The sequence below is a fragment of the Engystomops pustulosus genome, chromosome 5, assembly GCF_040894005.1.
Source record: "Engystomops pustulosus chromosome 5, aEngPut4.maternal, whole genome shotgun sequence".
Classification (NCBI taxonomy): Eukaryota; Metazoa; Chordata; class Amphibia; order Anura; family Leptodactylidae; genus Engystomops; species Engystomops pustulosus.
Genome location: NC_092415.1, coordinates 152,017,058 through 152,038,211, shown reverse-complemented (window position 1 = coordinate 152,038,211; position 21,154 = coordinate 152,017,058). Strand labels below are relative to the sequence as shown.

At 39.9% G+C, this 21,154-nt stretch overlaps 1 protein-coding gene across 5 annotated transcripts in view; it reads left to right on the top strand.

Annotated features, from left to right (window-relative positions):
* The window catches only part of ULK4 (unc-51 like kinase 4), a 488,957-nt gene that overhangs the window by 106,893 nt on the left and 360,910 nt on the right, over window positions 1-21,154 (top strand). For all 5 annotated transcript variants that reach the window (XM_072153427.1, XM_072153424.1, XM_072153426.1 and 2 more), the window contains one exon: window positions 2,698-2,781. In XM_072153427.1, the coding sequence (XP_072009528.1) occupies window positions 2,698-2,781 (84 nt within the window). The remainder of the gene's footprint in view (window positions 1-2,697; window positions 2,782-21,154) is intronic.

Genomic DNA, 21,154 nt, shown 5'->3' with positions numbered 1-21,154 from the left:
TTATGTAAAACTACATAACTAAATAATCTTAAAAGTGGAGGGCAACAATCATGATGGTCTTTATACGAGACAACAAGGTTCTGTCTGTCTCCTGTCTGATGCTCTTTTATAGGTTAAAGAAACTGGAGACGGTGGTAGGTAGTTGCAATGCAAAGTTGTTTATTTATACATTTGTTAAAGATATAGGTGGAGATTTCTTGCAAACTGCCAGGAATTGTGATTATTTTTCCTCATAAACCACTTCCACACCAAGCGAACATGTAGGGGACCATGCTGGGCGGACACTATGTGTAATGTTAGCCATAAGACTCATAGATGTATGTAGTAAATACTACTGTTACCCTTGCCTCCCAATTTTCATAGTAGCAAAAGAAGGATAAAAGCAGCGTGCCACAAAATATTTTTCTGCCCTAAGTCACGCCTTTTGCTCCACCCTTTACACCACCCCACACAGTATGATTCCACCATTCTCCTTATTATGTAGTCTCCTGATATTGTGCCCCTATCAGCTGCTCCTCCAGTGATTGTGATCCTCACAGCAGCTACCCCTCTAAGTATGATGCGCCCCTGAAGCTTCCCCTCATGTTATACCCCAAATCAGTAGTTTCCCTTTGTATCATATCCCCCCAGCTGCTCCCCCTGATATTGTGGCCCCTCCCCTCCTTCTTTCCTTGTTGCTGCTTGAAGGGAACTTGTCATATGGGAGGTCATGTTTACCTGAAGACAAGTTCCAATAAGCTATGGCATGTTCATTTCCAAACTGCCTTTGTCAGCAATAAAAATAATTCAAGTGCTTTTTATAGATTATTTTATATAATCAGGCTCCCTGAGCAGCGTATGGTGAGTCCTGGGGGAACAATTCAAACGGCAAGTCATCTTCTCAATCCTTATCCCCCTCCTCCTCACTCAGGGAGCAAGAGGGAGGGCCATGAGTGAGAAGGAAGGGAGGAGGAATTGAGGAGAAGATGATTTGTAGGCTATTGGAACCTGTCTCCAGCTAAAAAAAGACCTCCCTAATGTCAGGTTCCCTTCAGTGAAAAATAATAAACACAGTTTCTCACCTCTTCCCTTTCCACTGCAGCAGATTCTTTCTCCTCCCCTTATGCTGTGTGTAACATTGTAACTAAGGGGCACTTAGTAGTCTGTTTTTTTTACATACTATATGTGCATTTACACGGACAAATGCCCACATAAGTCAACCACGCCGCAGATGAGGAGGGGTGAGCGTGGCTTTCCATAGAAAGTAATGCTTCACGGCCGTTGTTGCAGCAGAAGATAGAGAATGTTCTATCTTTTTTGGGGCCACAGCACGATATGGTGAGCACTCCTTCACAACACTTCCCCCCACACAATATTAAAAATACTGTACAAACTTGAGTATAATTAGAGATTTTCAGCACAATTGAAACAGCCCACAATGCCTATATTCCAACAAACCCCAACAAACTTCCGATGCATGTCTATGCAATCTGCAGACACAGAAACTATGACGCGGCAGTGTTGCTGCTGAAGGGTGAGTACTATGTGTAATTTTTAAGGCGGCACTCTGTTGGACATTACATTAATGGGGACACTCTGCTGGACATTACATTAAAGGGGCACCCTGTTAGACATTATGTTGAGGGGGCACTTTGGTGGACATTACATTAAGGGGGCATGCTGCTGGACATTACATTAATGGGCCACTCTGCTGGACATTACATTAATGGGCCACTCTGCTGGACATTATATTAAGGGGGGCACTTTGCTGGACATTACATTAAAGGGGTATGCTGCTGGACATTACATTAATAGGGGGCACTCTGCTGGATATTACATTAAGGGGGACACTGCTGGACATTGCATTTATAGGGGGCACTCTGCTTGACATTACATTAATGGGGGCACTATGCTGGACTTTACATTAATGGGGGCACTCTGCTGGACATTACATTAATGGGGGCACTCTGCTGGACATTACATTAATGGGGGCACTCTGCTGGACATTACATTAATGGGGGCACTCTGCTGGGCATACCATTAATGGGAGCACTCTGCTGGACATTACATTAAGGCGGCACTCTGCTGGACATTACATTAATAAGGGGCACTCTTTGAGACATTACATTAATGGGGGCACTCCACTGGACATTATTTTAAGGAGTGCAATCTGCTGGACATTATATTAATGGGGGAACTATGCTGGACATTATTTTAAGGAGTGCAATCTGCTGGATATTTTATTAATGTGTGGGGCGGCTGTGGACATTTTATTTATGAGGGGAGAATGCTGGACATTTTATTAGAGAGTAGGGGCTGCATTTCCCACCATAGGCTTATACTTGAGTCAATACGTTTTTCCCAGTTTTTTCGTGAAAAATTGGATACCTCGGCTTATACTCGAGTATATATACAGTAGTCTGAAATGAGGGTTACTTTTAAGTAATTAAATTTTTTAAAAACCTTTCCATCGTTGCTGAGCCATTTAAATGTTTTTTTTTTGGGGGGGGGGGGATTGGACATCCCCTATAATTATACAATATTTGCGGCACAAATTTTCTAATATCTCCTTTGTTCTCTATATTGTATGTGACATACTTTTTCACTTTACACTTGATTACATGTAAAAGTAATCCATGGAAACTGTTAAATATGTTTAACACATCTTTGTTGCAGAGTTATTTTTCCTGATTTATTACTACTTCTGTTTTATTACAGGAAGAAAAAAAAGATCACCCTAGAGAGATCTGGACCATTCCCCTGGCTGCGTACACTCTGCTAATGAGGTGCCTTCGGGAAGGGGTAAGGCTTCTTTATTGTCCTCTCTAGAAATCCTCCACTGTAATAACCCCTCAGGCATTATGTGAGAACTGTAGCCTGCAGCAGTGCAGGATCTTGTCAAGCAAGTATAGCTTCAGAATTTAAATAGCACTAACCCAGCAATGGACCAATACGCAGGGAAAAAAAAGATAAATTTACTTTTCCCTGCAGCTTGAAATTAACACGTTGTTAATTAACGCCAAACCAAGACGTAAGAACTAAGTGTTCTTCTGAGACACAATAATACAGCTGATTATGAGTGGAAGTGTGTGAGCCACAGCCATGAAGAAATCCAGAGATTTCTAAAGTGACATGTTCAAGATGATTGTTTTATGATTAATATCTCCTATGTGGCCTCATAAAGAATAAAACCACATGTCCATTCCTTTTAATTGCTCACATGTTAAGAAGGATGGCTCAAACATCCACTTGCTTTAACATGAAAGGCACATCCCTTCGGCCCCGGCCTCAATTAGGGTGAATAACATATAATCACCATATAAATTGGTTGTTCTAGTAGTTTGTAAAAGCCCACTTGACATTGTTTCTACTCTCGGCAAAGCCCAAGGCGAAAAACATTTCTCCCGATAAACATTGTTCTTTTTGACATGATTATAGCTTGCAGATCCGTATGTGTGAGAACATTGCTGAGGCTTAAAACCAAAAAAAAGAGGAAAAAAAAACAACATTTTAAGCCCCACCGAAACCTACCAGAAATGATTTTAGAATACTTGGACTCCTTCCAGGAGGCTGTAATGAACATGTAGTTAGCTGTCAGGCTTATAGATGTATGCAGTAAATACTGTGGTTATGTGTCTACCTCTTTCACAGTGGCACTGGTTACTCTTGGTCATTTAATAAGATATTGACGTGTTAGGGCTTATCCATAATAATTGTATAAATAAGGAATAAATGATTACTATCCCTATGGCACATGCTTGGCTTCTGGCTCGATATAAACATATACGCCTAGTAGCTTCACAGGTAAATAGCTTATACCTTGTGCCAAATAAGTAAAATTGCCTTAATAGATGCAATACAAGACTCTGTTCCAGGTTTTGCAGTGTAAATAGATCAGATTTGTCTTTATGATACAGGAATACATTATGTTTCTTATGAGTGCTGCTAAAATAGTAAAAAAAACTACCTAGAGATTCCTAGAAATACTTCCACTGCCCCAAAGTCTAATATAACCAGTGTAACCAAGGTTTTATCATCCAATTAAAAGGAATCAGGAGTCCTACAGATAACAGTAAGTTTTTTTTATAGCTGCCACATGGAAAATATAGTACAGGCAGTCCCCAGGTTATGTTCAAGATAGGGTCTATAGGTTTGTTCTTAAGTTGAATTTGGATGTTAGCCGGAACTGTATACTTTATAATTGTAACCCCAAGCAAAATGTTTTTGGTCTCTGTGACGATTGGATTTTAAAAATGTTGGGTTGTCATAGGCACCAGGATTACAAATAAATCTTAATTGCAAACACCTTTAATAACTGTTTCAGCTGATCATTGTAGCCTGGGGCTAAAGTACAATAAATTACCAATAGGGGAACACCTGTATACTGTACATTGTCAGAAATGGACGGACCAGAACAAAGAATGGGGAAACGGTCAAAATACGAAGTGACATGTATTAATTTGGAGACTAAATTAATATCCATGCAACATGTATGGCAAAACGTCAACCACATATTTGTCTGTAGTAATTGTAAACAATATAAGATATAAATAAAGATTTCAAAAAATCATCTCCATTTTAAGTCTAGACACAAGCCAGGTATTCTTGTCTCAGACATGAGATGGTTTTCCTTTAAGAATTATTTTCCTGTGATGTTTGCATCTATGTAAATGTAGAACCTGTCAACGTATATAAACGTAAATGCATATCATGGAGTAGTGTATCATGAAGATACACTGTGAGTACCTGCTATTTTTTCTACTTACTGAGAGATGTTTCCATGTTCCCTTCTAGATGAGCTTTATTATACTTGACATGCTTCAAACCATTTTTCTGTTGAAGTGGGGATGCATTAACATTTAACATCTCACGTTTCATTCCATATTGAGAGAGACAATGCTAGTAATTTTCATTATTGCTATTACTGTTGTGTTGGTTTTTTTTTAATGTACAGGTTATTCTGCTCCTATCATTCTTATACACTCACCGGCCACTTTATTACACCTGTCCAACTGCTCGTTAACACTTAATTTCTAATCAGCCAATCACATGGCGGCAACTCAGTGCATTTAGGCATGTAGACATGGTCAAGACAATCTCCTGCAGTTCAAACCGAGCATCAGTATGGGGAAGAAAGGTGATTTGAGTGCCTTTGAACGTGGCATGGTTGTTGGTGCCAGAAGGGCTGGTCTGAGTATTTCAGAAACTGCTGATCTACTGGGATTTTCACACACAACCATCTCTAGGGTTTACAGAGAATGGTCCGAAAAAGAAAAAACATCCAGTGAGCGGCAGATCTGTCGGCGGAAATGCCTTGTTGATGCCAGAGGTCAGAGGAGAATGGGCAGACTGGTTCGAGGTGATAGAAAGGCAACAGTGACTCAAATCGCCACCCGTTACAACCAAGGTAGGCAGAAGAGCATCTCTGAACGCACAGTACGTCGAACTTTGAGGCAGATGGGCTACAGCAGCAGAAGACCACACCAGGTGCCACTCCTTTCAGCTAAGAAAGGGAAACTGAGGCTACAATTTGCACAAGCTCATCGAAATTGGACAGTAGAAGATTGGAAAAACCTTGCCTGGTCTGATGAGTCTCGATTTCTGCTGAGACATTCGGATGGTAGGGTCAAAAATTGGCGTCAACAACATGAAAGCATGGATCCATCCTGCCTTGTATCAACGGTTCAGGCTGGTGGTGTTTGTGTCATGGTGTGGGGAATATTTTCTTGGCACTCTTTGGGCCCCTTGGTACCAATTGAGCATCGTTGCAACGCCACAGCCTACCTGAGTATTGTTGCTTACCATGTCCATCCCTTTATGACCACAATGTACCCAACATCTGATGGCTACTTTCAGCAGGATAATGCGCCATGTCATAAAGCTGGAATCATCTCAGACTGGTTTCTTGAACATGACAATGAGTTCACTGTACTCAAATGGCCCCCACAGTCACCAGATCTCAATCCAATAGAGCATCTTTGGGATGTGGTGGAACAGGAGATTCGCATCATGGATGTGCAGCTGACAAATCTGCGGCAACTGTGTGATGCCATCATGTCAATATGGACCAAAATCTCTGAGGAATGCTTCCAGCACCTTGTTGAATCTATGCCACGAAGAATTGAGGCAGTTCTGAAGGCAAAAGGGGGTCCAACCCGTTACTAGCATGGTGTACCTAATAAAGTGGCCAGTGAGTGTATGTGATCTGTTCCTATTTGTACCAAAGCCTCCATTGAGCCTTTTATCTTGAAAAGCAAATTAGGAGCCAGGTCTTATGAGAATGTGGGTAATGGTCATTTTCTCACATTGATTTCTGAGTTGTCACATGGAATGTGAGTGATTTTTGTATCACATGACCTGCATTATACAGAAGAGTAGGTAAAGTTTCTATTCTTTTCAGCCCTTTTCTGTGTGATTTTTCAATTATTTTGCTCCCGACTTTTCTACTGCCATTTTCATACAGGATTTGTTTTTACAGAAGAAAGAAGTTGTTATCCAGTCACTGTGTTCAAAAATTCATATATTTCAGGCAAACAGTCTCCCCCTTAGGTCTCATGCAAATGACTATATACAAGCCTGTGATACAGCAACACAATTTGCAGCCATATTATTGCCCCCTCGCCCCCAAGAGGTCTTCAGGACCCAATCACGTTGCAGTGAGTACACTGTGTCTCATCGCTCCGGGTGTTCTCCCTGTGTAGTATGCGACCTGTGGAGAGCACATCCCCCCTTCCTCCTTCACCCTTCCATGTGCTACATCTGTGCAAGGGGCCATATTCTTAGCTTAAGGCTAAGAATAAGTGCAAATTTTTGGCCAAAACGCATCAGCGGTTTCCTTCTATGTTGGTCATGGATATTTTTATCATACATGAACTTTTGATCACAGTGATTGGACAACTACGTCTTCCTTCAGTTATGTACATGTACCTGCAGTCCAGTCAGAATTCCCTCCCGATGTATTGCTGGACATAGACATTCGTGGAGGAATTGCTAGACACAAGGATAGGGCAAGATGTATAGGATATTTCTCTTTATATTGGTTTTTAGTTTTTTCAGCTTTCACTGTGCAGTTCAAATGACACATCCCTTTCATTGTTTGGGTCAGTGCAGTTATGGAGATAAAAAAATTATATCTGTTTTGCCATATTCTGACTCCCGTAACTCTTATACTTTGATGCGTAAATTGTAAAAATTTTTCGGAAGGACTAGCTGACTTTTTGAGTGATTCGACTTTGGGAAATGTTTGACCATTTCAGTACTTTTAATTGGGGTGTCAAAAATCAGTCATTCACATATTTTTTTATTCATATTACAATGTTCACATTATGGACCATCACTTTTAAATATTGGGGCATGGGTATACTTAACATGTGATTATGATTTTGTTTGTTTATTTAAATCTGCCAGCAAGGTAAAGGCAGGTGATATGAATTGTTATACTTTAGGGACCAAAGGCCCTGATTTCTTATGCACTATATTGTAATAATACAGCATGAGATTTCGGGAATTGCTGATTCCTGATAACTCTCTAATTCAGCAGACTCTATGAAGAGGGCCCTTTGATCCTCTATTATACAGGGTTTACAGCTTTATGGCACTTATTTAAAGTTTAAAAAATGGACTCGCACAATGGTCAAAGTAGTTGTAATTCATCATACCCTTGATGGTCTCCTCCATCCCTAATAAACGTAGATACTTGTTGGATTGTTTAGAAGTTTAGTAAAGAGTAATGTAATTTATCTACATAGTATGGTACATTGTGAAGCTTATTGAGATGTGTACGTGCATACAACACAAGAGCATGTTCAGTCATTCTTTGCCCAGCCAGGCCTCCACTTTGTGATCTTGTATTTGCTGCAGAACAACTAATGCACATACCTTTATGCTCTGTGTTCTAAACAAAAGAGAAATTACAGTTGAATGCAGAAAGCTATTTCTGATCATTTGTATATAGCAAATAGAGGCATATGTGAAGAAAACACAACAAATTTACACCTTAATGCAGTGTTCCCCACCCAACGGGACGTGGCCGATTTCTGTAAAAACAAAAAAAAACCCTCACCTTCCCTGTTCCCCTGCAATCCTCATTCTAATTTTCCACTCTAATGGACTGCTCTATTGAGGGGGAGCATCATGATGTCATCACATCGTGTCTACTCTCAATAGAACCATGCGTTAATGCAGAAAGGAGGTGAAGGAAGAGAAGACAAATGCAGGGGAATGAAAAAGGTGAGTATTATTAAATCTTTCAGTTCAGCTGGAAAAGGGGACACTGGAAGCAGAGGGTGTGGGGTAGCTTTTTTTAGGAAATGGGGTAATATAAGCTATGCACACAGGGAGTTAGGGTGGGGATGCAAATATACATTTTTGACTATGAAACTACAAAACCAGACCGCATCCTCCCACCCACCTGTCGCTGAAGAAAATTAAATGTTAATAGCTGGTCCCTGGGCCAAAAAAGGTTGGGGACCACTGCCTTAATAGACATCCATCACCAGATTGTAAACCAAAAATACTGACAGACTGGTGTGTGCCCCCTCTGGCAGGATCTTCTTTTAGTTTTTCATGCCCTTGATTTTAAGAAAAAAAGCGCTTTAAAAATTATGCGAATTAGTCTGAGGTGCTCCAGACTCCAAGTCTTTTTTTTTTTTTTTTCTAAAAACCAGGGCATAAGAAGCTAATAGAAGAGCACATGTGTACCATTGAGGACCTCTGTCTACTGGTTGGTAACTAGGCACTTTACTATACAAACTATAAAAAAAGAAATCAAATGTACAGTTAAATGCTTCCTTGGTTTTTACTAGCAAAGCTAAGACACTCCCCTCTTCTGCCTGACATTTATTCAAGTTGTTATAGAGAAATTACTTAGAAATACAGAGAGATCACATTATCTGAAGCTTCCGAAGACATGACATCATCATATGGGTTGTCCCAAAATGTTTAAAGGCATTGTAATCTTAGAATATGTAAACTCTTTACAGAAAATCATAAAAATACTTTAAAAATATCTTTCATTATTTTGGGATTTGGCAAATATAAATAAATTTGGTAATCATAATTGACCTAAAACATGAAAGATTTATTGTGATTTTATGTCAAATAGTGAGAAAATAGTGAGTCTTTTTAGTTTATGTAAGCTTCTGGTTTGTACTGTCCCTGCCTACTGGGAATGCAATCACCTGATACATTTCAAGCTACTACCATAACTGCATTAGAAGAAATGCATTCTTAGTTTTGATATGGTTATAGGTGCAAAATCTCAATGTCCATAGGTGATTGCCAGACGAGAAACATTTACTTAACACATTTATCCTGCAATCTTAAAAAAACTCTACCTAAAGTAGCAGAATGAAACAATTGAGATAATTTCTTTACCGCACACAAGAGTATTTTGCAGAAAAAAGTTCAGATTGTATATTTTTAGGGATGAGCCTCATGACAGTCATGCAAACTAAATTATACATTAACCCCTTAAGGACGCAGGGTTTTTCGGCTCATTTCTCGCTCTCCAACTTAAAAAATCCATAATTTTTTCATTTTTACGTGTACAGACCTGTGTGAGGGCTTATTTTGTGCGTAACAAATTTTACTTTCCCATAATGTTATTTATTTTAACATGCCGTGTACTGCGAAGCTGAAAAAAAATTCCAAATGTGGAAAAATTGAAAAAAAAAACGCACGTGTGTCACGTTCTTGTGGGCTCAGTTTTTACGACTTTCACTCTTCGCTCCAAATAACACGCCTACTTTATTCTTTGGTTCGGTGCGATCGCGGTGATGCCAAATTTATACAGGTTTTATTGTGTTTTAATACATTTTCAAAAATTAAACGAATGTGTACAAAAAAGGAAAAAAAAATTTTGCCATCTTCTGACGCTAATAACTTTTTCATACTTTGGCGCACGGAGATGTGTGAGGGGTCATTTTTTGCTAAATGAGGCGACGTTTTCATTGCTACCATTTTGAAGTCTGTGCGACATTTTGATAATTTTTTATTTCATTTTTTATGTTATGTAAAAAGGTGTAAAAGTCGCATTTCGGACATTTGGGCGCCATTTCCCGCCTCGGAGGTCACCGCCGCCCGTAACCGTTTTTATATTTTGATAGATCGGGCATTTTGGACGCAGCGATACCTAATATGTTTGTGATTTTTACTGTTTATTTTGTTTTATATCCGTTCTAGCGAAAGGGGGGTGATTTAAATTTTTAATATTTTATTAATTTTTTTTATTTTTTAAACTTTTTTTTTTCTTTTTTTTTTTTCACTATTTTTTAGACCATCTAGGGTACATTAACCCTAGATGGTCAGATAGCTCCTACCATATACTGCAATACTTCTGTATTGCAATATATGGCATTTTTGCAGCACATTCATTACAATGAGCCACTGGCTCATTGTAACGAATCTGCAGATGCCGCCCCCTGATGACGTTCGGGGGCGCGGCGATCGCAATAAAGATGGCGGCGCCCACCCGCCGCCGTTTTTTAAACGCTGCCGGCGGCTTTGCCGGCGGCAATCACATGGTTAGTAGCCGCGATCGGTGCAAGCACCGACCGCGGTTATTAGCGGTGGGGGTTTTATGAAAAATGCAAAAACCCCCACCTTTGTATGAAGAGGACTCAGCCCGTGAGTCCTCTTCATACATCCCTTATACCTCTGCGCCTTAAAGCTACGGCGCAGAGCGTTAAGGGGTTAAATCAGGGGTCTCAAACTCAATTTACCTGGGGGCCGCTGGAGGTAGATTCTGGGTAAGGCTGGGCCGCATCAAGTTTTTCACACAAAATGCGCTTACAAAATATCATTATTCAGATTCAAATGTCACGGCGTCTCCCAGCACAAGGAAAGCCCCGAGCTGGGAGACGTGTTTTCTCTATGAACGCGTCCTGTGCACCGAGGGGTCCCAAGCTCCTACCGCACTGAGCCCAGTCAGGGGCTCAGTGCGAAATTTGATAATATGTTCAATGATATCATTTTTAGGACTGTACGACCTTTTGATCACTTTTTATAGATTTTTTTTATATTTTTCAAAATGGCAAAAAAGTGCCATTTTCGACTTTGGGCGCTATTTTCCGTAACGGGGTAAAACGCATTGTAAAAAACGTTATTATATTTTGATAGATCGGGCATTTTCGGACGCGTCGATACCTAATGTGTTTATGATTTTTACTGTTTATTTATATTTATGTCAGTTCTAGGGAAAGGGGGGTGATTTGAAATTTAATTTTTTTTTATTCTAATTTTTTTTTTAAAAACTTTTTTTTTTTTTTATTTATACTATTTTTCAGACTCCCTAGGTTGTCTGATCGATCCTACCATATACTGCCATACTACAGTATGGCAGTATAAGGGGATTTTCCTCCTCATTCATTACAATGTGCTATCAGCACATTGTAATGAAGGGGTTAAAACGAAATAGCCTCGGGAAGACCTGAGGCTACCATGGAGACGGATCGCCGCCCCCCGATGACGTCACGGGGAGCGGCGATCCCAGGTAAGATGGCGGCGCCCATGCGCCGCTATCTGTTTGAGGCTGCCGGCAGCTTTGCCGGCAGCCCACGCTGTAAAAACACCCGCGATCGGTGCTAGCATCGATCGCGGGTGTTACCAGTAAGCCTTTGCTGCAATATGCAGCAAAGACTTACCGGCTATGGAGAGGGCTCAGCCCGTGAGCCCTCTCCATCCAGGTGGGGGCCGCAAAATGTTGTCCCGCGGGCCGCGAGTTTGAGACCCCTGGGTTAAATGAACGGCATTGTTGTTGACATTGTAAGATATACAGTGGGAATGGAAAGTATTCAGACCTCTTTAAATTTCTCACTCTTTGTTTCATTGCAGCCAATTGAAAAGATCTTTTTTTGTTTATTAATATTTACTCTGCACCAGAAACAGAAATCTAGATATTTTTGCCTAATTTATTAAACGAGAAAAACTGAAATATCACATGGTCATAAGTATTCATTTCCTTTGCTGTGACATTCATATTTAATTCACATGCAGTCCATTGTTTTGTGATACTCTTTGAGATGGTTCTACTCCTTCAGTGGAGTCGAGCCATGTTTAATTAAACTGACAGAACTTAATTAGGAAAGGCAAACACCTGTCTACATAAGACCTCACATTGCATGTTAGAGCACATGAGAATCATGAAGTCAAAAGAACTACCCAAGGAGCTGAGAGACAGAATTGTGGCAAGTCACAAAAGAAATTTTGCAGTACTCAAGGTTCCTATGACAACAGTGGCCTCCGTAATCCTTAAATGGAAGACATTTGGGAATACCACAACTCTTCCTCGCCCTGGCTGTCCACTATGCAATCAGTGGAGATGGAGATAAGCTGTATGTGTGGCGAAGACCAGGCACTGGTCATCACCTGCTGAATGCAACAACAGTGAAACATGGTGGTTGCAGCACCATGCCATGGGGGTGTTTTAAAGCTGCTGGGACAGGACGACTGGTTGCACATTTAAGTAGAGATGAATGTGGCCAAATATAAAGATATCCTGGATGAAAACCTCTTTGAGACCTCTGGACCCCAGACTGGAACGAAGGTTCAACTTCCAACAAGACAAGGATACTAAGCACACAGCTAAAATATCACAGCAGTGGCTTCAGAACAATTCTGTGACCATTCTTGACTGGCCCAGCCCTGATCTAAACCCAATTGAGCATCTCTGGGGAAACTTCAAAATGGCTTCCACCAACATTCACCATCCAACCTAAGGGAACTGGAGAGGATCTGCAAGGAAGAATGGCAGAGGATCCCCAAATTCAGGTGTGAAAAACTTGCTGCATCATTCCCAAGAAGACTCATTGCTGTACTAGCTCAATTGGTGCTTCTACCCAGTCTTGAGCAAAGGGGGTGAATACTTATGACCATGTGATATTTCTGTTTTGCTTGTTTAATACATTTGCAAAAATATCTACATATCAGTTTTTTTCTGTCAAGATGGGGTGCAGAGTGTACATGTGTAAAAAAAACAAAAACTTTTTTGATCTTACCAATTGGCTACAATGAAACCAGAGTGAAACATGTAGAGGGGTGTGAATACTTTCCGTACCCACTGTATACTTTTACATGTATATTTATATAGTGTTTTAAATGGTTACAAAATTCGCCTTGTACCATGTTCAAAAAGGCTGTTACCGCTGCATTGGTTTTAGGCTACATTCACACGAACGTATGGGGGACGTATATACGGCCGACGTATATACGGCCGATATACGTCCCCCATACACTCCTATGAGCGCACGGCACCCTACGGGAGCGGTACGGTGCAGCACACGTGCGGCACCGTACCGTTCCGTACCCGGGAAAAAGATAGGACATGTCCTATCTTTTCCCGTAATACGGGGCCGTGCGCTATAGGTTGCTATGGAGAGGGGCGGGGGTGAGCTGCGCTCACCTCCTCCTCCTCTCCCCGTACACTGCCGTTGCCCGCTACGGTACGGTACGGGCGGGCAACGGCAGTGTGAATGTAGCCTTAGTCTGAAGAAAATTAGGTCTAATTCTGTTTTGCTGTATTTCCGAAGATCTTAATGTAGTGCTGTGTATTTGACAGCCATAGGAGATATCCTATTGTAAGTATGTCTCAAAGGACTGTAAAAGTCAGTAAAAATTGGAAACATAAAGATACATCAAATATGATCAGTAGGGAAGTGTAGCTTGTACTGTTTCGGCAGCTCTGCTCAGACAAGCTAAAAAGATTATTTACTGCTTACTTCCTGAGCTTTATTAGGTACTGTAAATTGGCATTGATTAGCAATAAGTGCAATCATAAATTTTGAAAATAGTTTTATACAAAGCACACAATGTGTCACGGAAGAGGAAGGAGAAGCGATGGAGAACTTAGAATATGAAAATGGAAATTATTTCCCTTTGTGTACTTCAATGACTCTATACTGTGAAGTCAGAAACTATATTTTTAAATATGTATTCTTCTTTACAAGTGTGGTATGTGATTTTTATTTCTATAGGAATGTAATAATGATTTCATTTCCCCATAATGTAAATAAAGCCATATATAATGTATATTATAATTATTTTTGACTATGTAGAGAAATTCAAGCGAAAATGACTTTACTAATGTAGATGTTACAGCACATTAGCTTTAACCTAAAATCTGTATGATTCTTGTACCGCACAACTATATTCCTGTACCTAGTAATGAATGAAAATGGGCAGGAAAAAGGTCTTGGCAATGGCAGCAAAGTAGTCAATGGAGAGGTGTTACAGAGCTGAAGAGCTCTAGAAATGGACTGGACTTACACTGGAAAGACCACTGTCTGATGATAATAAGCTTACAGTTATAATTTGGAGACTGTTGAGCTTTGAGCATGCAACATTCTCAATAAATATAGCTGGGAAACATTCCAAGAGCCCATAAACAAATAATAAAATAATAACTTGTGTATTAAGAAGATTTCTACATAAACATATTATTAGGCGATAAATGGCCGCTTGTAAGTGGGAGAACACATTTAACGACTAAAGTTATATACACTCACCGGCCACTTTATTAGGTACACCTGTCCAACTGCTCGTTAACACTTAATTTCTAATCAGCCAATCACATGGCGGCAACTCAGTGCATTTAGGCATGTAGACATGGTCAAGACAATCTCCTGCAGTTCAAACCGAGCATCAGTATGGGGAAGAAAGGTGATTTGAGTGCCTTTGAACGTGGCATGGTTGTTGGTGCCAGAAGGGCTGGTCTGAGTATTTCAGAAACTGCTGATCTACTGGGATTTTCACGCATAACCATCTCTAGGATTTACAGAGAATGGTCCGAAAAAGAAAAAACATCCAGTGAGCGGCAGTACTGTGGGCGGAAATGCCTTGTTGATGCCAGAGGTCAGAGGAGAATGGGCAGACTGGTTCGAGCTGATAGAAAGGCAACAGTGACTCAAATCGCCACCCGTTACAACCAAGGTAGAAGAGCATCTCTGAACGCACAGTACGTTGAACTTTGAGGCAGTTGGGCTACAGCAGCAGAAGACCACACCGGCTGCCACTCCTTTCAGCTAAGAACAGGAAACTGAGGCTACAATTTGCACAATCTCATCGAAATTGGACAGTAGAAGATTGGAAAAACGTTGCCTGGTCTGATGAGTCTCGATTTCTGCTGCGACATTCGGATGGTAGGGTCAGAATTTAGCGTCAACAACATGAAAGCATGGATCCATCCTGCCTTGTATCAACGGTTCAGGCTGGTGGTGGTGGTGTCATGTTATATTTTCTTGGCACTCTTTGGGCCCCTTGGCACCAATTGAGCATCGTTGCAACGCCACAGCCTACCTGAGTATTGTAGCTGACCATGTCCATCCCTTTATGACCACAATGTACCCAACATCTGATGGCTACTTTCAGCAGGATAATGCGCCATGTCATAAAGCTGGAATCATCTCAGACTGGTTTCTTGAACATGACAATGAGTTCACTGTACTCAAATGGCCTCCACAATCACCAGATCTCAATCCAATAGAGCATCTTTGGGATGTGGTGGAATGGGAGATTCGCATCATGGATGTGCAGCCGACAAATCTGCGGCAACTGTGTGATGCCATCATGTCAATATGGACCAAAATCTCTGAGGAATGCTTCCAGCACCTTGTTGAATCTATGCCACGAAGAATTGAGGCAGTTCTGAAGGCAAAAGGGGTTCCAACCCGTTACTAGCATGGTGTACCTAATAAAGTGGCCGGTGAGTGTATAGCAGCACCACTGTATAGTATAACTTAAATATTATAACGTATAATAATTTATGCAAATGTGTTCTAAAGCTAGGAAATAAAGTGCACATTGGTGTCTTAAACTGGGGCATTGCACTTAATGGCAATTGTATACAATATAAAACAAATGGCCACACACCAAAATGATACATTAAAAAGAATTAAAAATTTATTTCATTTTATTCCTCAAAGCTACTGTTTTCTAAAACCTGGGTCTCCGCCAACCCTGTACTGTTTAGGCATTTATTATGGTATTGAACATCAGAGATTTTACAGTTCTATCAGTATGGTGTTTTAATACTTAGAGGTGGTCCCCGACATGAGGACACCCTATTTACAGATAACTCCTTGTACATACAGACCTCTAAATGCTGGCAACTTATTAAGCGTATCTAATCCCAGGCAGCAATGATCAACTGTTGGACTTTTTAATTACAAGGCTCTTTTTAATTTTTCACTACCCACCTTCAAAATCTATAACTTTTTTGAGCTGTTTGAGGGCTCGTTTTCTGCATAAAAAATTAGCATTTTGTAGTGGCATTATTTAACCCCTTCCCGACATTTGACGTACTATTACTGCATGGCGGGAGGTGCGTTCCCGCAAAATGCGGTAATAGTACGTCATGCTTCTGGCGCCGGCTCCAGAACGGAGCCCGCGCCAGAAGCTGCGGGTGTCGGCTATATATTATAGCCGACACCCGCCTCTAACACCCGCGATCGGAGATTTCTCCGATCGCGGGTGTTAACCCCTGACATGCCGCGGTCGCGCTGACCGCGGCGTGCTAGGGGCATTTGAGAAGAATCGGACCCCCCGCGGCGCTTACCGGGGGGGTCCGCTGCTCCGATCGCAGCCCCGGGACTGCCGGTGCCCGGGGCTGCGCGATCCTCTTCTGTGAGCCGGGTCCGTGCCTTCTGGCAGGACCCGGCTGTAACACAAGAAGAGCTTGAACAAGTGATCAGTGGATCACTTGTTCAAGCTAACCTGTAAAAGTTAATAAAAAATGTTAAAAACACTACATAAAATAATTTTTTAATAAAAAGAATTAATTAAATAAAGTTAACGTCCCCTAAACACAAATATTCCCTATACACATGCAATAAAGTGAAAAAAACACAAAATCGCCAAAAAACCCCACATATTTGGTATCGCCGCGTCCGTAACAATCCGTACAATAACTCAGAAACATTATTGGAACCGCTCGGTGAACGCCGTAAAAACAAAACCCGTAAAACACGCCAAAAATGTACATTTTTCATAAAATCTCTACACAAAAATGTTCTAAAAAGTGATCAAAAAAAGTTATGTGCGCCAAAATGGTACCACTGAAAAGAACAACTCAACTCGTAAAAAATAAGCCCAAAACTAGCTCTGTCAACCAAAAAATATTAAGGTTACGTCTCCGAAAAGATGGCAAAAACAAATGAGATTTCCTCTATATTAGTTTTTATCCAGTAAAATTTTTAAAATAAATGAAAAACTGTATAAATGAGGTATCACCATAATCGTAATCACCTATAGAATAAAGATAATATAGTATTTTTAGTGTACGGTGTACGACCCCCAAAAAATATGAAAAAAAAGTAAACCAAAATTGACAATTTTCTTTTCACCCATACATTCAAGAGTTAATAAAAAACTCACCAATAAGCTAATGACCCACGAAAATAAATTATTTGTAAAGTGCATCTCATGTCGCAAAAAATAAGCCCTTATATGTCCAAATTGCCAAAAAAATAAAGATTGTATAGCCAATAAAAAGTGACAATGCATAATCTGCTCTGAATGGCGCAGCTTCCCTTCGATGCCCTGGCGTGTGCCCATACAGCAGGTTACCACCGCATATGGGGTATTGTTATACGCGGGAGGGATTGGGTATCAAATTTTGTGGAGCGTTTTGGTATTTTATCCACTGAGAATTTGTAAATTTTTTGAAAAACACATTCATTTAGCCAAAAAAGTTTACTTTCAAAATTGTATCCGATTTTGTTTTAACCCCTGTAAAACAATTAAAGGGTTAATAAACTTCATAAAAGTTGTTTTACGTACGTTGAGGGGTGTAGTTTCTATAATGGGGTAATTTATGGGGTTTTAATTTTATTTAGGCCTCTCAAAGTGATTTAAAACCTGAGCAGGTCCCTCAATAGCAGATTTTGCGTTTTTTATGAAAATGTGAAAAATCGCACCTAACGTTCAAAGGCCTATAACATCCTACAAAAATAAGAGGATGCCTAAAAAACCATGTCCACATAAATTAGACATTTAGTGAATGTTAGTTATTACATTTTTTTGCGGTTATGACTATGTATGGAAAAAGTAGAACATTTTGAAGTTCGAAAATCAAGAATTTTTCCAAATTTTCACCAAACATCTGATTTTCTCATAAATAAATGCAAAACATAACACCAAAATTTTTCAACTAACATGAAGTACAAAGCGTCACGAGAAAACAATTTTAAAATCACTTGTATATGTTAAAGCGTTCCGAAGTTATAACCATTTATAGTGACACAGGGCAGATTTGAAAAAATGGGCTGTGTCAGGAAGGTGAAAAGTGGCTTCAGCGTTAAGGGGTTAATATTCCATGCCATATACTGGGAAGCGGGAGAACAATTCCAAATACTGTGAAATTTTGAAGAAAATGTATTTGTAGCATTTTTTGATGTCATGTCTCCTTTATTATTTGGGTCAGTACCATCACAGAGATGCCAAATTTACATTTACAAAACTTAAAACCTTGTCTGGCGCTAATGACTTTTTCATACTTCAGTGTACGGAGCAGTGTGTGGTGTTATTGTAATTTTTTTTTTTACATTTTCAATGCTGTCATTTTGAGAAATTAATGGCCCTTATTGGGTGAAATGCCGGGAATAACCGTTATTATATTTTGATAGAAAGGATATTTTGGGATGCAGAGTGACCGAACATGTTTATACCGTGTAAATGGATGGCTGCATTGCCTATTGAAATTAATGTTGTCCTATGCTACCCGTATATATGGCCATTTTAATAGGCTACATTTATACTGAGAATTTCTCATCCGGCCCTATCCAGGCGAGCATAAGGGAGGTGCACTGGAGAGGAGGAGGGATTAGAGCTGCTCACCCCTTCCCTTTCCATAGGAAATAGTGTTACAGCCAAAGATAGAGCACGCTCTATATTTTTTGCGGGCACAGAACGGGGAGCACATAGCGTGGTCACTGTACCGATTCAGGCATTTTAGCCGTCTTTGGGGATGTATATTGGTTGTGTGAATGCAGCCTAACATTGCAGCCATAAAAAAGGAATGGCAATGTTTTAATCATATTTTTTAATGAAGTAGTTTTTTGGGTGGGTTCATTTGCATGGCAGGTTCTCTCTAAGAACAAACCAAAGGACCTATCCTCTATGTAACCTGGGGACTGCCTGTAGTTTAAAATGAGAGCAGCAGATAAAGATCCAATTCCAGACAATTTCTTTAACAGTCTGATGTGATCTTATCTTTAACCCCTTACCGACATGTGATGTAATAGTACGTCACATGCCGAGCCCTCTCCATAGCCGGTAAGTCTTTGCTGCATATTGCAATCGTTGCCGGAACCGATCGCAGGTGTTTTACTGCTGATCGCCGCCGGCAAAGGTGTTGGCGGCTTCAAAAAGGTGGCGGCGCGGTGATCCGTCGCCATGGTAGGATCTCACGAAGACCCGAAGCTACTTCCTGTTAACCCATTCATTACAATGTGCTATCAGCACATTGTAATGTATGAGTAGTAAAATCCCCATATATTGCCATCCTGTAGTATGGCAGTATATGATAGGATCATACAGACACCCTAGGGTTAAAGTACCCTAGGGAGTCTGAAAAATACGAAAAATAAAAAAAAGTTAAAAAAAAAAATTATAATACAAAAATCTAAAAATTCAAATCACCCCCCCCTTTCCCTAGAACTGATATAAATATAAATAAACAGTAAAAATCATAAACACATTAGGTATCGACGCTTCCGAAAGTGCCCCATCTATTAAAATATAACGGTTTTTCACTGCGTTTAACCCCGTAACGGAAAATCGCGCCCAAAGTCGAAAATGGCACTTTTTTTATAAAAAATTCTATGAAAAGCGATCAAAAGGTCGTACAGTCCTAAAAATGATAACATTGTAAACGTCATCAAAATCCACAAAAAATGGCACCACCCACAGCTCCGTACACCAAAGTATGAAAAAGTTATTAGCGCCAGAAGATGGCAAAATCCCCCATAAAATTTTTGTACAGGAGGTTTTCATTTTTTTTAATGTATGAAAACATTATAAAACCTATATAAATTTGGTATCCCCGTAATCGCACCGACCCAAAGAATAACGTAGACATGTCATTTGGGGCGCACAGTGAAATCTGTAAGATCCAAGCTCTCAAGAATACGGCACAAATGCGTTTTTTTACCAATTTCACTGCATTTGGAATTTTTTTCCCGCTTCCCAGTATACGTCATGGAATATTAAATACCACCATTTTGAAGTGTAATTTGTTACGCAGAAAATAAGCCATCACACAGCTCTGTACATGGAAAAATAAAAAAGTTACAGATTTTTGAATGTGGGGAGTGAAAAATGAAAACGCAAAAATGAAAAAGGCCTGCGGCGGGAAGGGGTTAATATGACACCAAAAGCATGTTTTAGATACTATAGAACCAAATATAGGGGCACCAGGAGTAACACTCCCCTTTCAGCCTCTTCAGCCAATGGTGACTCTTCTCTGACAAAATATGACACTTCTCTGCTCATTTTGACTTGAAATTGAAAATAATTTTTTACAGGTAAACAGGTAAGATTTAACATAGAATAGGAAATTGTAGAAATTGAGAATTCTAGTAGTTTTATGGGGTTAAATCAGGTGAGAGTCCCTTTAAATGTTTAAAAATAAACCTTTCTTATCTAGGAAAGCATTTTGTCTTATATTCTGACAAAATAAATAAAAATCATGCACATAAAGATCATGTAAAGAGGTGACCAGAAAAGAACCCCCTGTTAAAAGATGCATTTTTAGCTTTTGTTGGATATAGCAAGGCTATTCTAAATGACTACTAAACCGTGTTTGTGCAGTGCATCCTACCATGTTAATAATTTCTCAATTTCTGACCTTCAGTTAAGGTATTTTAAGTAAAATCCCAAGATACTGGAACTATTCTCAGTATTTACATATAATGGGCCTTTAGGTGTGAGTTAATGGGTAAAATAAATCCTATTTACAGTACGTGCTGTTTTATTATGAATCTGGGGACTTTGTGTTTCCTTCCTACTTTCCTCTCTATGTTTAATACATTTAGTGAGTCACTAGCTCAGCCTTGAATTGAACATTAGACTTCCTGACCTACATTCTGTATATTTTACAACATATTGCAAGTTTCTGTATTTAAAGGAAATCTACTACCAGGATCAAGGATTGTAAACCAAGCACACTTACATACTTGCGAGT